The following is a 16,387-nucleotide window of genomic DNA, read 5'->3' on the forward strand; positions in this document are numbered from 1 at the left end:
CACCAAGCAGGCACAGTCTCTCTTTCATTAACTTTGCTTCCTGGTCAGCAAAAAAAACGAGAGCTCAGTTTCAAATATATTCACACAGAGCACACACAGTAGGTTGGGGACTTATTCATTCGTTTATTCATTTGTAAATGGCGCACATAAAAAATATATTCGTATATCCAGCCGGGAACGTATAGTATTCTGCATATTTAATTTATATCTGGCAATCAGCATCATCATCATCATCAAAATGACACTGGGCACATGCCGCGTGCCCCCCACGCTCAAAGCCCGCGGCCCAGATCCGTCCTCTGAATGCGGAATACAGGAGCCAACACAAAATAAACAAAAACGGGAGCCGGAGCCGGAGCCCGGCCAGCGCGCTTTTGGGGCTTCCTGGAATGCGGAGGAGGCACCGCGAATCAAACGAAACAAAATCAAAATAAATACATCTGCATATAGATGGGACAACGACAGACGCTTCTTTGTGCCAGCAAAAACGAAAAGGATAAATAGGACCAGTCCAGGGAGAGTCCAAGGATCGCCGCCACCTGGCCGACACGGCCGGATGCCACCCGGAGGTGGCTCCTGGCCATATCCGATCCCCCCATCTCAGTCATCCAGCTGGCAGAGGCAGGCCGTGCCCCGGTTAATCCAATGCATTGGTGTCCGGGAGCATCTTAGCTGCAGGTACATCACGAAATTGGTTGAATGGCCGGTGGTGGACAGGACACCTCTGCGTTCGCTGGTCTTGTATACGGGACAATCGTAGACGATTTCTTTCTCAGCGCCGCCGGTCGAGCGGGGCAGATCCTCCAGGGTTTTGAGTACGGGCCGCAGATAGATAATGGGCAAGGTGTCAAAGAGGATTTTCGAGAAGGATTCATCCAACTCTTTGGTCTTGCGATTCCAGCGAGCACCCTCAACGAAGATGCCCTGGGAGCAAGGAAAGGAAATTAATTTCAAGATAAATGTCACTATAAAACTATGTCAAAATTCATTAAATTAAATTAAAAATAATATTATAGAAGTAATTAATTATAATATAATAAATGGGTTTAGTACGCGTTTAAATAAAAACTATAAAAAACAATACTTCTACGAAGCTCAAATGAAATATATATAAAACATATTTAAGAGACTATCAGAAGACTTTAAAATTAAGAAATAAAATGGGTTTAATCACTAAAACGGTGCCCAATAATTAATGAGTTCTATAAAGTAGTCTGTCTTACTTCGATAAACTTGGTCTCATCATTGACCTCTTTTTGTTCCTGTTGCGTGTGTTTTGAGTGTGGGAATGATTTTAATAAGAAACTCGTTTTCATTTAGCAGAGTTCTAGTCGTGTTTTTTTTTTTTTGTGGCCAGCTTTTTAATAACCTGGCTAATAAACTCACCCGGATGTAGGCGCCCAACTCGGGGGTCTGGGGGACCGTCGTCTCGTGTTTGGTCACAGCAAACTCGATCAAGATCATGTCAATTTGGAAGCGATTCTTGCGAGAGTAATTCTGCAGGACGCCCGTGATAAAGGACTGGGTGAAATAGAAGCCGGAGATCCAATAAACCATCGGTTCGCCCTTGTCTATCCACTCCTGGAAGAAGGCCAGCCTGCGGGTGGGAAAGGGGTTGACAACGAGTTATCTTATTTTTCAATTTATTAATAAATATTAAACATGCGACAACAATGGGAATGGGCAAATGGCACCGGCACCGGCACCGGCACGAGCATGGGCGAGCACACAAAGCATTTGGCAGGAGCCGGAGCAGGAGCAGCACACACAAACAGCATCGTCCTTTGATGTCAAAAGCAAATAAGATTTTTGCCATGAATGGCAGTGGCAGTGGCAACCACAGAAGGAAGAGCATCGGATGTGTGTGCCGTATACATTTATTATATTTGCACAATTGAGGCAAAGAACGAAAAGAACCTAAGGCGAAGGAGTAGCATGAGCAGGGGCACACGCGGCGCATTACAGGCAACTTGGGCTTCAGCTTCTGCTCAATACAATTCCATTGATGATGGCCGTCCAAATGTCTGGGAATACTACATATACCAGACATGCACTTGGGGGAAAATATTGTGTCTTCATTCTACGAATAACTATCTCTACATTTTAAGTGGAACCTTCTATTCTATTATATATTTTCCCAGAAAACCTATTGCTTCGTAGCAGTGTAATCCTCATGAATGCAACAAAGGACAGCAAAGGAACTCACCGGGCCAGAAGGTCGCTCACGTAGCTGCCCAATGGCTTGAGCGAGGGATAGCTTTTCTTCAGCCAGTCCGCCGGCAGCTTGCCAATGACCATTGAGGCGTGTGTTCGCTCCAACTCGGGTATCATGGCAATCTGTCCCACCACCGCTTTGCTCACATTCACCAGACTCTTGCGAATGTACGAGAGCAGGCGGTTGAAGCGTATTAGCTCTTGGCGCAGCACTGTGTTCATCGAATTGGTATAGATCACGGGATATACCTTGGACACCTCGTCTATATCGAACTCTTCGGGCAGCTGGCTCAGCACCTGCTTGCAAATGGCAATCGCTGGATCTTCCTTTGCGCCGCCCACCGAACTGGCCTTCACCGAGGCCATTAAATCGGTTTGGGTGAGCAAGACGCCGCTGATGAGCTGTTGGTGACCATGAATGAATACATTAGATGAAGGTTAAAGTAAAGTTGGAAAGAAAAGGGTCTACGTACCGCATTGGTTTCCTTGACATTGCGATTGATATCCGCATTTTCATGCAATCCATAGACCTCGGGCTGGGGACTCAGCGGGAAACTGGACACATACTCGATGGAGTTGAGGCGCGTGGGACTCACGGGCACCAAATAATTGCCAGATTGAGACAAAGCATAACTGGGGATGGAAAGTAGTTAGTCTAAGCTTAAAGAACAGACTTTTTACGCACTTATCCTCCTCAATGGTCTTGGGATTGTAGATCATGTTGAGCAGCGACAGGATAAGACGACGATCTTTATCGTCTGTGACACGACCGCCATAGTTGCACTCGCCCGTGAGGTAAACATGGCCCCGGAAAGGAATACTCTGGCTCTGGTTAATAAACATCTTTAGCTGCAATAGAGAAATCCTAAAAGACAACAAATATTTAATATATTCTTGAACCAAATGAATCGTAATTAAAACTTACTTCAAGTCCGACTCATTAAACTCGTAGGGAATGTTCCAACCCAGGGGACCGAACTCACGACGCTCCTGGACGACGGCATGGAAGAAGACCAGAGCGAAAACGCCGCGCAGCCAGCACTTGTTCGCACTGTCCGAGAAGAGGAAGGCATTGGTGAAGAACTTGTCCCGCATCAACGGGTCCGAGGTGAAGGAGCGATGCATATTGGCCCGCAGACCCTTCGGCGGTTCGTTCGTCATCTTCACCGAGTTCTGCAGTACGGAGACCGGGAAGACGGCACTGGGATATGAAGTGCACCACAGCCGGTAGTCGTGGTTGGCGCCATCCGTTAGCGTGGTGTCATTGCAGATCCGCTCCAGGTCCCCCATCCAACTGAAGGCGACGTGACAGTTCTGCAGCACCACCCACTGGCCGTGGCGGGCGGCCTCCTGGATCATCTTCTCCGCCCGCGGTCCCTGGCCCTGACCCAGCGAGATGGTTTTCAATCTGTTCGGAGCGGGATATGTGCTTAGCATAAATTTCTTTAAAGAGATAGCAGCGGCAGCAGCCGCAACTCTGACTCCGAGGGATGGGTGCCCAGAGGTTGGAGGAGGGGACACATATATCGACAAGGCGCACATGTCGCGCTTAATCGAAAACATGCCACCACCGCCACCACGAGCATCCAGCATCCAGCACCCAGCACCCAGCACCATCAGCATCACCAGCGGCTGCTTCACCCACCCGTGGACACGGACACGGAAATATGAGGCACTCTCGTTAATTAACTTACTTGTCGTACATGTTGCGTTGTTTGGCGAACATGAAGAGACTGGCCATGGGATCCGATCCGGGCGAGAGCAGGAACACCAGCGGAATTTTCGGCGAGCTGTCCGCGAACGAGGCCGCCAAATCGAAGGGTGGCGGCTCCACAAACGAGCGGTCCAGGTTGCGCGTAATGAAAGCCTGACAAACCGGAGGATATTAAATGTACGCCGCCAGGTGGGGAAAAGCACCACTCAACTTACCCTCACGGCGGGCACCAGCTTGTCCGGACGCAGGGCCTTGAGGACGATCAGGTAGAGCATGTCATTTACCGTATCGTGCGGTGCCGGCAGCGGCTTTTCCCCCGGATTGCTCAAGTCGTAGAAATTGTGCCAATCTTCCGCATGCTCTTCCATCATTTTTGGCAGATCCTTGAGGCTTCGCAGTGTAATGGAGGATAAAGGAAAATTATAAAAGATTAATCGGGGAGAACTTTATTCTTACCCGTCAAGATCCGAGGCCTTGCAGATAGTCGCCCAGGATTTATCGGGCAGCCATGCTCCCAAAGGATTCGGTGGTATGCTCTTGTAGCCAATGCCACCAGTGAGGAAGAACAGCAAGGCGGCCTTCTCCACGCGCCCCTGCGATACCAGTATACCCAGGCACATGACCAGCGAAATGACCAACTTGTCCTTCTCGAACAGCGAGCGGCACACATTCGTGTATATCGACTTGGTGAAGTAATCATTTAGGTTCTTCAAGCGCTCCACCAACGTGTCCGACTTGGGTGCCTTAAGGATCGTGTTTACGAATAGATTGAGGAACCACGAGAGGGAGTATTGATACATGGGATCCACGTTGGCCAGCTCACTGATGCAGAAGAACAAGATAGCCGAGTGCTTGGACACTGGTATATACTGTTGACGGGCGGCGTCTATCTCAATTTCGGTTGCCACAGCAATCACCTGCTTCTCCTGGATGTCCTCCGAGAGAATCTTACTGGACGACAGTATGTTTATGGCGTTTTCGTCCTCCAGTACATTGCCCTCGGAGGTGGAGAGAACCTGGGAAGGACATAGAGGTAGTAATTGAAGGAAAATATAAAGAAGTAAGCAAGTAAATCAATATGAAAAGAAGCTAACTTTTGGAAACTGGAACTAGCAGTGAAAATGCATCATAACTGAGTCAAAAATTCATTAATTTTCAATCGAAAAGCATCAGGATAGTTAGTTTTTATCAGTTTTTGAACATTTTAACGATTTAACGATTATACAATTTTTAACATTTAAAAAAAAATAAGTTTTTACCAGACATAGCTGGATCGACTCGGCTTTTGATGCTGATCAATAATATATATGGTTTATAGGGTCGGAAATGATTCCTTCATGGTGAAATAGGCTTCTGACTAAAATTAGAATACCATTATTTTAGTTGATATTTATCTATATTTTTATATGACTATTTTTCTGAGAAATCCGATTTTAAAAAACTCATAACTAAGCCAAAAATTGATTAATTTCAATTCGGAAAGCAGGTCTGTGCTAGTTTTTTAAGAGAAAACAAATCTGCATACTCAGTTTATAAAGTAAAAAATTTCCATTTTTTGTCAACTTTTGACAATTTTAACGATGTAACCTCTTATTAAATTTCGAAAAAATTTCAAAAATTTATTTTTAACCGGGCATGGCTAGATCGATTCAGCTGTTAATGCTGATCAAGAATATATATGGTTTATAGGGTTGGAAATGATTCCTTCATAGCGAAATAAGCTTCTGACTAAAATTATAATACCCTGTATGGGTATAATGCCCTATACTCATATTGAATATAGTTAAGTTTTATATATCATTATTTAACGATTAAATATTAAAATATCAACAGCATTTTCAGTTAAGTTTAGATGATATAAATAAAGGCAGGAAAGCAAGAAATAAAGATGATTCATTTTTCTCTGATTAACCCAAAAAATAAACCTCTTAGGTAAGTATATATATAATTCTATTCATACGTTCGAGCCACCGTTTTAAAAAATAACGTTTTGGATGCTAATGCCACGCTGGTAAGCTTTTGCTTCCAGTTAATTGAATTGTCATTGGCCAGGCACAAAAGCATAAATTGCTAGCCTGGCTCTCTAATTGAATCTGCAGAGCCAGAGCCGCAGACGGAGCCAGGAGCAGAGCCAGCGGAATGGAATGGAAACTAGCGAAGCGCTCAAAGAGTATGCGATGAAATATAAAAACATTTATTATGCCACAAGAACGGAGTGGAAAGAGAGACGGGCCTTACCTCTAATATCTTGGATTCGATGGTGTACAATGCATCACGATTCCTTGCGGACTCAATAATCAATTGTTCCTTCTTCTCTTGCAAATCGGGACGCTCGTGAGCCACCACAATCGCCAGCAATTGTTCGCGTAATCCCTGTTCCGTTATCATGAAATTTAATACTGTTACCTAAACAGAGAGAAAGGAGAAGGCAGGACGACAGGATCAGTGATGATGATGGTGGTGGTGTTAGCTTCGAGTATGGCACGTAGAATGGAAAGAAAACTCAAAATAAACACACAATGTGCCACAAAAAAAGAGGAACGGCTAAGGGGGGATGGCTAAAATAGAGATGGTTAAAGGAAAACTGCTGACAACAGTTGCAGCATAAAAAGCGATGGCAAACGGCAGCAGGAGCAGGAGCGAAAAGCTGGAAAAATTTTATAAACACGCCGTGCAGCAGGAGCCAGAGCAGCGCCGCTGGCTGCGGGATTGGGATAGATGTCCTCGATGTCGAGGCTTTGGATGCTATGCTAGTTATGCACAGCCACCTCGCACGTACATCAGCACCACCCTCACCGCACCTCGCACCTCGTGTCCTCCACATCATCGTCAATGCCAACGAAAATTTGCATATTTCCAGCGCCGGCTGCGGTGCTGCTGCATCGCATCCTCCTCCAAATATCAATTTAAGTTGGTCGTTTTATTACACAACTAACGTCATCATTGCCACAGACTGCAGGAGCAACTAGAGCCTGTTCTGGTCTCCATTGGAGTTCGCACTGTGCTACTTACCATAACCATCACTTCCGGCGGATAACGCGGATTGCGGAGACAGGTCGTTATGTAAAGACGAAACTCGGGATTGTATTCTATCATTTGGTCGCCACTTTTGATGAACACTCCGCCCTTATGCTTTATGATGTTCTTCTCCAAAATGGGCGTCAAATTCGAATCAAGTTTTTCACCTGGACAATGCAAGGGGTATTATTTGGAGTCTGGGATAGGGTTATACCCAAAGCTAGGTGAGACTTACCGACATTCTCTATGAGGACTGGCTGACCAAAAGTAATGGCCAACTCCAGCACCTGCATATAGTTGGCATCGCTCTGTTTGATAACCTTTAGGTTGTTGTTCTTTTCCATGTTCTTGATCCATTTATTTGCTTGAACTGTGGAGGGTTTATGAAAAGATTTTAAGATATAGAAAACAAAAAATCAATATTAACCACTCACCCTGCGGATCGATGAGCAACGAATACCGACTGGAGTTGGTCACAATGATGCCATTCTCCACGGAGAAGTTATCCGCCGGTAGACCGGCTAGTGACCAGGCCCGGATCGTCATCGGATTGCCCAGAGTGGTGGCCAGCGAGAAGGTCTCGCTGCAGGGAATGTGCTTGCGCAGGCACAGGGCATTCCAGTCGTCCAGGATATTGACGCGGTACTGCAAACAGAGTGGGCCATTTCAGACGGGGATTATAGGCCATGATTCGGGTAAATGTTAACATGTCAACATTGGCGCTAACTAAATTTGAGTTAAGCTCGCCATAAAGGAAATGCAGAAAATGTCCTGTCAGCCATCTCTAAGCGCGGACAAATTGAAAAAGAGACCACAACAAAAGGAGTATGGCAAAAAATCAGAGCGTGGCAGGGAGAGGAAAAGCGAGGAAAATCAATGCCACGTGCTCGTGCATATTAAAAACCTTTATGGAAAAGTTTCCGGACTGAGGACATGGCCATTAGCTGTCATCGCAGGACATGGACACGGACATACATGTGTAAGAGGACGAGCAACACCCGCGACTCACCTCCGTAGTGAAGTATCCCAGATAAGCGGTGCACCCGCCGGCTAGCAGGACGTCGCCCACAATGTTGCTAATGGATTCGTGAAGATTCTTGGCTGCCTCCGACCATCGCGTCTTCTCACCACCCAGTCCACCCAGCAGCTTTTCAGCTCTGTGAAAAAAAATAGATGGCAGAAAGATTAGATTAAAGGCCATTTACCCAATGGTCCTCCATTCCATTCCCAGCACCTGTTCAGTTTTTTCTCGCAGTTGTCGATTTCGTCCTCGAGACGTTTCTTCTCTCGCGATTTTTCCGCAAAGAAATCGTTGAGCTTCTGCAGTTTGTCCAGGATCACTTGCAGCTCTGCCCGCTTGGCATTCAGCTTCTCCATCTGCTGAGAGAGCTCTCCTTCGGCCTCTGCCAGGGCAGCCTTCTTGGGCATCACAATGCGAGCCACCTTGTCGTAGACATCCATGGCACGTACCCAGCGGCAGATGCCCTCACAGGCCATGGAAGCGGCTTTGATCTTTTCGGGGACAAAGTCACGATCGGCTATGTACCTGTGGAGGGAGTAAATTTACGAAACGGTTATTAATAAACTCTGAATAAACCACTCACTTCTCTCGAATCTTCTTGATAATGGCCGGTGGAATGTTATCTTTGTCAAAAGTCTTGAGTGAGTCCAAGAACTTCATGTCGCTGAGCATGCGCATCGATGGTCCCCAGTAATCCTCCACCATGTGACCACTCGGGTCTGGCTTTCGATCCGGTTTGAGGCCCTTAAGCACACACACCGCCTCCATGGTTAGCTTTACGCCATACGGCGGGTTCTTCATGGACTTGACTATGAAAATATCCGCTGGTTTTAGGGTATTCAACGCCTCCAGGGCCGCCTCCATGGCGGGAATGGCCTCGGCCAGGTCCGTCTCGCAATCGTCTTTGATAGCCTGGGCAGCAGCGGCGGCTTCATTTGCCGCCGCCTCATCGGCGCCCACCACCTCTTTCTTCTTTTCGGCCTCGGCCGTCTCCCGTTCAATGTTCACCATGATGCGGTCCGTTTCCTCAGACAGCACCTTGAGCTTGGGCTGTAAATCGTACAGATTCGTCTGCATCTCACCCACCTGACCGGCGGCAAAGTCAAGTTTTTCCAGACCGGTGGTATAGCGATCCCTCAGCCGCGTGATCTCGTCCAGCTTGCGGCTGTAGAAGGTGCGGAACGCCTTGAGCAGCTCCAAATAGGCGGAAGGCGTTACATAGTTCCGCCTATTGAGCTCCAAGTAACACTTCTCGCTGGCATCCACAACGGACTTGTGAAAGTACATAACACAGTAGACCAGGTCCAACTCCAGTTGCGTCAGTTCCCTTTCTTCATCAATCGTATCGCGTCGCGCCCCTTCCTCCTGGTCAGGATCTCCGGGCTCTTTAACCACCTGCTGCTGCTGTTCCTCGTTTTCTTCGCCGTGCGGCCGGTTGAGATGCATGGAGTTCACGAAATACGTGCCCACGCGGTACAGGGCCTCCTCCGGCCAGGGCATGTACCAGTCGATGGTGCAGCAATTGATGAGCGAGGGATAGACCCGAATGCGTTCCTTGAAGGATTCGCCGATGGGCGAAAAAGCCAGAGCAATGTGCAGCTGCTCCCTGATGCGCTCTATGAAGTAGGCGTAGACCTCGCTGGGGAGTGTGTCCAGTACCTTGCCCTGCGATGAAGTTTAGGTATATAATAAGGTATGTAAGATTTAAATTTGATAGTATCTCTTTAGTATTTCAACCTTAAATTCAATTGAAACAGACACTCACCAATTGCTTGGCCACATTGGCCATATTCTCCATGATGCTCGCCTTGTCCTCCAGCTGATAGAGATTGGGCAAATCACCGGTATTAAGTATGCCATTGATATCCTCCACGTACCCCTCATCCGTTGCCTGAAAGGAGATAGGGGGAGAAAGACAGGGAATTCACAATTGTGCAATGTGCAAATCGGAGAGTGCAGTTCGAGTTGCAGTTTGAAGTGGAAATCGAAATGGAAGTTGGAGCTGAAGTTGAGCTATGCTGCTGGCCAAATGCATTTTTATTCATTCCCCCTTTCCTCAGAGAGTCCCTTGACCAGATCCCAGGGACATGCATTTTGCATTCGCCTAAGTGGCCCTGTCTCTGGACCCTGGCGATGCAGGCGAAGGTAGAGGTACAGGTAGAGGTAAGATGGCTCTAAGCCGTAGCCAGCTCCCTGCTGGCCATTTCGGTGTAATTGTTAATTAATATCTGCATGGGGCTTTGTTGGCACAGGCAGACACAGACACACATAGAGAAAAACTAAGGGGAGATAAACCATTGATTGGAGGGACACTGAGCTTAAGGATCTCCTACCTCCTCGACAATACCTGAAAACATTCTAATGCATCGAAAAATTGTTTCTGACCAAAAGGGAAGGGGTTTTTCGATTGATTATGGCCTGGCCCGGAGCTCGGGATTCATCAGCAAACAGAATTAAAGCAGTTTTAATCCAGTCCAAATGGACTTCTTATGGCCTTGTATGGATTTCTAGTTTTTGGTCACGCTTCATGGTCAAATGGCGGACAAAGGGCGCATTATGCGAATGCGGAGCATTATATTGTGTAAGCGCACCTGCATATTGTTTGCCACATATATATATATGTTGTATATCGATTGGAATCGGAATTTGGCCATGCTAATTTATTGATTAACATTTAATATGGATTTAAGCCCAACACAGAGACAGACACCGACACCGCACGGCTTCCCTCGGCTGTTTTGGTGGCGATTTTCTGAAGCCCACTTCATTTGCCATAATTCGAGCTGCCTATGCAAATTACTGAGCAATAATCAAGTTAGTTGAACAATTAACCTAATTATAAATGCAAATTTTGGCAAAACAATGAGTGAGCTTCCGTATTGAAAACCGAATTTCAAGCCAAATTTAATTGTCCCTGTGACAAAAGTTCGTTTACTTAATCTCACCCCCCCGTCTCTGTGTGTAAGCTCTGTTTTATTTCCAAGACTAGTCCAAATTAATTTCAATTTAATTTACCAATTTACATACACAGATTAGTCAAGACTTTATGGGTTTGTTGTTCCCTGACGCGGCTTAGCCCTTGTCTGAGCTCTCGATTTACAGCCTTATTAAAAAGCCATTCTGATGGATTAGCATACGACCATTTGATCCGCTATCTCTTAACGAGAATTGGTTTCCAGTTAACACACTCACCTGCGCGTCCGAGAAGAGGAAGACGGTGTGGTTCAGGTTAAAGCTGGCCGACATTAATATCTTCTTCAGATCGTCCCGCCAGTCCGTGATGGTGTAGGTCTTGGACACCTGCACGGTCATCAGACGACAGTCTGCTATATAGGCTGCCAGGCGACAGGAGCTGCGGCGTCCTGAACCGCCCATGCCCACCATAAGGATATTGCCACGCGGCATCTGCAGGACGCGGGAAACTCTGTTGGGAAAGTGGAATATGTATAACTTTAGTTATTTAAATGGATTCAAAAAGCAATTTCTCACCTGCTCACATGCTCAATGGCAAAGCGAAACATTACCAAATCCATGGGTGTGCTTGAGAAAGAGTTGTATTCTCTGAGATAGTACTTCATTAGCTTCTCCAGCTTCTCATAGGTCTCGCCTTCGTCATAGAACTTGGGCTCGGCATCCGGCTCCATGTAGTTGCCATAAAATAGATTCCGGAGATCGTTGTCCGTTAGCTTCTCGCCCGGCTCAATGCGTTCGGCAAAGGCCTGCTCCAAGGGGAAGCGTAGATTTGACTTGCATGCATCTATGGCCATTGTAAGCAGGCGATCACGATCCCTATCATCCACCAAACTGAGAAAAAGAATGTTGTTCTTGTTAAAGTTCATAGTAGAAAGGGGGAGTGAGATCATACTCACCGGTCGTAGAAAACGCGATAAGTTTCATGGGCCCACAGGCGACCCAGCTTATCGGGGTCGGGCATCCGCTTGGCGGGCACCATCACGATGCCCTGGAAGACGCGTGTGATGTCGCGCAGGGAGAACGAATAGTGCGACTTAGCTGGCGTGGGCAGGAAGGTGCGAATCGCCTCCCGGTACACGCTGACCATGGCCTCCGCTAAGCCCTGCGAATGGGATAAATGGATGACATTCGTGGACCTTAATTCGAGGACAGTAAAAGCGAAAAACAGCCAACGGAGAGAGAGAAAGAGGTTTTGGGGAAATGAAGCTATAAAATACGCCATTTTAATTTTATTATGCGCCCAATGCTTGGATGCGAGCCAAGCACACATGGCGCATGGAAGGACTATTGACTCCACTGACCAGACAATCATCCTCCAGACTCGGTCTCTCATTTATACAGAGAACAAATTTGCTACTTAAAATACTCATCAAGCTCACATATTTTAAGGTTTTAATACAAGTTTAATGTTTAATTTGAATATTTATGAGCTTATCAGAGTTTCGCAAATGTATTTACCATAATAATATGTTAACATTTGTTAAATGGCTGTTTGCGAATATGTTTTAGTTTGTTTACTTATAATATATATTTTATAAAAAGAATACCAGTTCTGGTTCTGCCTGCCTTTCTCTCTCAGTGTGCTGTTTGCTGTTGTTGTTGTTGTTTTGGGGCTTAAAGAGAATGAGATACGTACGCGGGATAGCAGAGCCACCTTTTCCGGATAACCCTTGGCGAAGTGCCAATCACCAATCGTTGTGAATATTCGTATGATGGTCGAGTCCTCAAAGGAATCGACGGCCACCACGAACATGTGGCGATAGAGACGCGGAAAAATGAAGTTACTGCCGCCCAAAGTGCCCATGGCGCACATCAGTGTCTGGCCAACGATTCAGATTCAGGAGAAAAACGATAAGAAAAAAAAATTACAAGGGAAATATGAAAACTTCACAGATAACTCTAATGGCCAGTTTATGGACGGAATAAGTTGTCAACTGGCATACACATACCATGTCCACCAGCTCGATTTTGGTGGTGTCTGTTAGATCCGACCAATAGCCATGATCCAACCAAGTTCGTAGCAGCTCCAGTGGTGCCTGGGAGCCATAAGTATCCTTCGAAGGCATGGCCACATCATCGCAGAACACAATGCACTGGGAATATATATCAGAAATTATTATATATAAAATAACTTTCTTTAAAAGACCCACCTTCTTGCCCAGCGAGGGACCAAAAACTCCCTTTCGCCGCCTGTCCAGCTTGCTCATGATCGTGTCCTGGACCATCTGGGCAGAGGTTCGAGCCGAGAAGTTGATGACATTGATCAGGTTGGCAAATTTGGGCATGGCTAGCAGGTTACTGGTAATGATGGCGCTCTTTCCAGTACCCGTGGGTCCGATCACCAGCATGGGGAAGGACTTGGCAATGCAGAATTCCTGCCAGTACGAAATGTAACCAGTCTCCTTTGTGGGCACGATCAGTTCACTGATCTGCGCATTCTCCGGGAAGTTGGTTGGCGTTCCCGAGCTTTCATCGCCCTTCTGCCACGACCACCAGTTCTCGGCCTCGTCGAATCGATAGTCCATGAAGATCATCTTCTCAGGGAACATCTGGCCGCGATTTAGCGAGAAGTACTTGGGCTTAGGGAAGTTGTCATTGGATCCATAGATAACCTTGCGCAGCAATGCGTCGAAGGTGCGCTGACCCTGACTCGACAATGCCGAGCAGTAAGCCCAGGCGAAGCAGAAAAGGAACATCTGCTGGAACCAGGCCTGGTTGAACTGCTTGTGCTTCTCCAGGAAGTGTAGGAAAAAGCGCGAGAAGGTCTGGTACTGGTAGATTGGCGACAACTCCAGCATCTGCTTGCACTGCGGCAAAAACTCCAGGGCCGCCGGCACCAACCACTCGGTCATGTCCTCAAACAGCGTCATATAGATCTCGTTCAGACCCACCTTGTTCACCAGCACATTGGTGAAGCTCTTGTGGAAGGCCCGCCAACCCAGCTGCGCTGGCTCCATGTAGATCATACCGCAACGCGACACTGTGGCGGGAGATGCTTGCTCAAGATCCGCCGGCTCGAACATCATGTTCATCATCTTGGTCATTTGCATGATTTCGCCAGACATCAGGCACAGCTTCTTGTTGTCATCCAACACGGTATTGAGATTCTCAATCCACACTGCGTCCACGGGTCCGTCGAACATCACCCAGGCTCGCTCCCAACGCGGACCCTGCACCTGTTCGCGAAACGTCTTGGCCAGAACACCGTCGTACCACTCATGGGAGATAGGATCGAAGCGTCCATACAACTGGCCCATGGTTATGGCCTTCGGATTGATGATGCGGAACGTGACTGGGTACTCCTTGAGCGTGGCCTCCTCGTCGGTGGATACATTCCGCAAGGTCTGGGCCAGGACCTGCACAAAATGATTGCAATTAATTTAGTAATTTTAAGTATTAAATTGGAACAGATATTTCTACAATTAAAGTACAACCTCCCATTAAAACCTCATAATATTCGCTCTGATTTTAATATTTTTCTGTGCCAAGTGAGTCGTTTGTTAACTGATTAATTCCAGACCATTTAATTGGCTGGCCGGTGAAATTAATAAGCGTGGAGAGCGAATGGGATTCCGGAAATTCACGTATACTCACCTGATAGGCAGTGGTCTTGCCGCCCATCGAGGCACCGACTATCATGAGGCCGTGCCGCACCAGCAGCATCTCGTATATCTGCAGAATTTTCTCCAAATACCATGGCGTCGCCTGCAGGTTTCTCTCCGCCAGGTTGATGTGCAGCCACTTGAGTATGTCGCCGCGTTGCGGCTGTCCGGCGGATGGGAAAGGAGGTAAACAAGCGTAAATAAAATTTTTATATATGGAATATTGAAAAATTGGGGCAAATAAGAGTAAAATTCTGGCTGAAATGTCGCCATCGATGGCAGTTAATAAATGGAAGAAGTGATTTTTTAAAATGCCAACGAAATATTCTTCATAATAAAAGATATATGGAGTTTATTTTCCGAGTGGAAAATGAACTTAAGTTGCCTCAAATTTTAAAATCCTCTCAAGAACATAGGTTTATGTTTAAGATGTATTTTTAGTTCTATAGAGTATACCAATTTCACCATGTATGCACCTACAGTTTGTGTGAATTAATCATTAATCCATTATCGTATTAATTGGCGGCGCTTACAGGTCATTTCGCCCTTAAGAATGATAATTGATTCAAATAGATACTCACCATAGGCAGCTCCACACCGGGGAATAGATCCATGTAGATGCCAATGAACAGGGAAATGTCCTGCTCGAGGAATTTTGGCAAATTGACATCGACGATGGCACGCAGGACAATCTCCGGCTCCGGCAGGTCAACATATAAACGTCGCAGCGAGGCGGAGGCCAACAGGACGGACTTCACGGCGCGCATTCCTGGCAAATAAAAGTACAGTCATAAGTCGATAATAGTATATGGTATAAAATATATGGATTACAAATGAGTATATAATTTTATTGCCTAATAGAAAGAGAAAATTACATTCTAATAGCTTCTTCAGACGATATCAAGTGACTCTCCTTGAAATCATTTCTCATTTGTTGCTAAAAACTTATACAAACTCCACGAAAAATGTTTTAAATTATAAATTGTATCCAAGTATTTGTTTTATAAACATTTCTAAATTATATTTTAAAGTCTCCACTGTGTTTTTGTAAAACGGAAAACCATCGGAGACTGAGGGCATTAGCTTGGCAGTTATGCGAGCGCATAACTCAACCTGAAGTCGGCCGGTTTAGGTATTTGGCGATGCCATTGCTGGATGGCGTCGCAGAACCTGGCCAGGAGCGGACCGTGTTCCTCTACCTGGGAGGGAGTTACAACTTCGTGGCATTCTCCTGAGCCCTCCCCCCCCCCCAGACCCTATCCCGGGCTTCATTATAGCGCACGGGGAAATGCTAAACTTTTCGCAACGTTGCAAAAACAGCTGGACAGGAGTCGCGGCGTAGGAGTTTGGACTAAATGTACAAATAGTTTTTATTATTACTTGGCAGAGCGGCAAATACACACACATCAACACACACGTGAACAATGTATGTGCGTGTGTCTGGGTGTGTTTGTGTCCATGTGCCATTTGTCTCTCACACACGCAACACAAAAGCGCAGCAGCAAACTTGCAAGAAAGTTTTTCAATTTAAACTCAAAATAAGATACTGATCAAATGTACTTTGCACATAAACTTGCACACACAGCTGCCTCTGCCTGCAATTGCAGCCAGCGGCTGGACAAAGATGCACACGCACACTGCCAGGAGCCGGGAGCTGGAAGGATCTCCTTTTGCCCATAGAAAAAAGAAAGCCCGGACGGAGTGGCAAACACAGACATGTTGTAATGTCATATGACATGTTACGTCGTAAAAAGGAGCAATATCTTTGCCTTGAAACAAGCAGAAAGATGGAGACAACGACGACGAGGACGACTACGACGAAGGAGCACACGCAAAAGGACATGA

The 16,387-nt window shown here is 46.4% G+C and overlaps 1 protein-coding gene across 1 annotated transcript in view; it reads right to left on the bottom strand.

Moving 5' to 3' along the window:
- Window positions 1-99: 99 nt before the first annotated feature.
- Window positions 100-16,387, bottom strand: part of Dnah3 (dynein heavy chain 3, axonemal) — a 37,244-nt gene continuing 20,956 nt past the window's right edge. Inside the window, exons 30-54 of the mRNA XM_020954025.2 lie at window positions 15,124-15,311; window positions 14,535-14,705; window positions 13,091-14,296; window positions 12,890-13,033; window positions 12,577-12,759; window positions 11,837-12,042; window positions 11,457-11,771; window positions 11,160-11,391; window positions 9,733-9,858; window positions 8,551-9,632; window positions 8,181-8,492; window positions 7,956-8,103; window positions 7,381-7,591; window positions 7,182-7,316; window positions 6,941-7,113; window positions 6,167-6,334; window positions 4,385-4,944; window positions 4,144-4,318; window positions 3,909-4,081; window positions 3,140-3,622; window positions 2,900-3,079; window positions 2,688-2,847; window positions 2,207-2,616; window positions 1,387-1,597; window positions 100-924 (exon numbers count right to left, since the gene is read on the bottom strand). Coding sequence (XP_020809684.2) covers window positions 601-924; window positions 1,387-1,597; window positions 2,207-2,616; window positions 2,688-2,847; window positions 2,900-3,079; window positions 3,140-3,622; window positions 3,909-4,081; window positions 4,144-4,318; window positions 4,385-4,944; window positions 6,167-6,334; window positions 6,941-7,113; window positions 7,182-7,316; window positions 7,381-7,591; window positions 7,956-8,103; window positions 8,181-8,492; window positions 8,551-9,632; window positions 9,733-9,858; window positions 11,160-11,391; window positions 11,457-11,771; window positions 11,837-12,042; window positions 12,577-12,759; window positions 12,890-13,033; window positions 13,091-14,296; window positions 14,535-14,705; window positions 15,124-15,311 — 7,676 coding nt within the window. The 3' untranslated portion in view covers window positions 100-600. The remainder of the gene's footprint in view (window positions 925-1,386; window positions 1,598-2,206; window positions 2,617-2,687; window positions 2,848-2,899; window positions 3,080-3,139; window positions 3,623-3,908; window positions 4,082-4,143; window positions 4,319-4,384; window positions 4,945-6,166; window positions 6,335-6,940; window positions 7,114-7,181; window positions 7,317-7,380; window positions 7,592-7,955; window positions 8,104-8,180; window positions 8,493-8,550; window positions 9,633-9,732; window positions 9,859-11,159; window positions 11,392-11,456; window positions 11,772-11,836; window positions 12,043-12,576; window positions 12,760-12,889; window positions 13,034-13,090; window positions 14,297-14,534; window positions 14,706-15,123; window positions 15,312-16,387) is intronic.

Source organism: Drosophila serrata, unplaced genomic scaffold (genome assembly GCF_035046125.1).
Source record: "Drosophila serrata isolate PLE 108 unplaced genomic scaffold, ASM3504612v1 contig_359, whole genome shotgun sequence".
Classification (NCBI taxonomy): Eukaryota; Metazoa; Arthropoda; class Insecta; order Diptera; family Drosophilidae; genus Drosophila; species Drosophila serrata.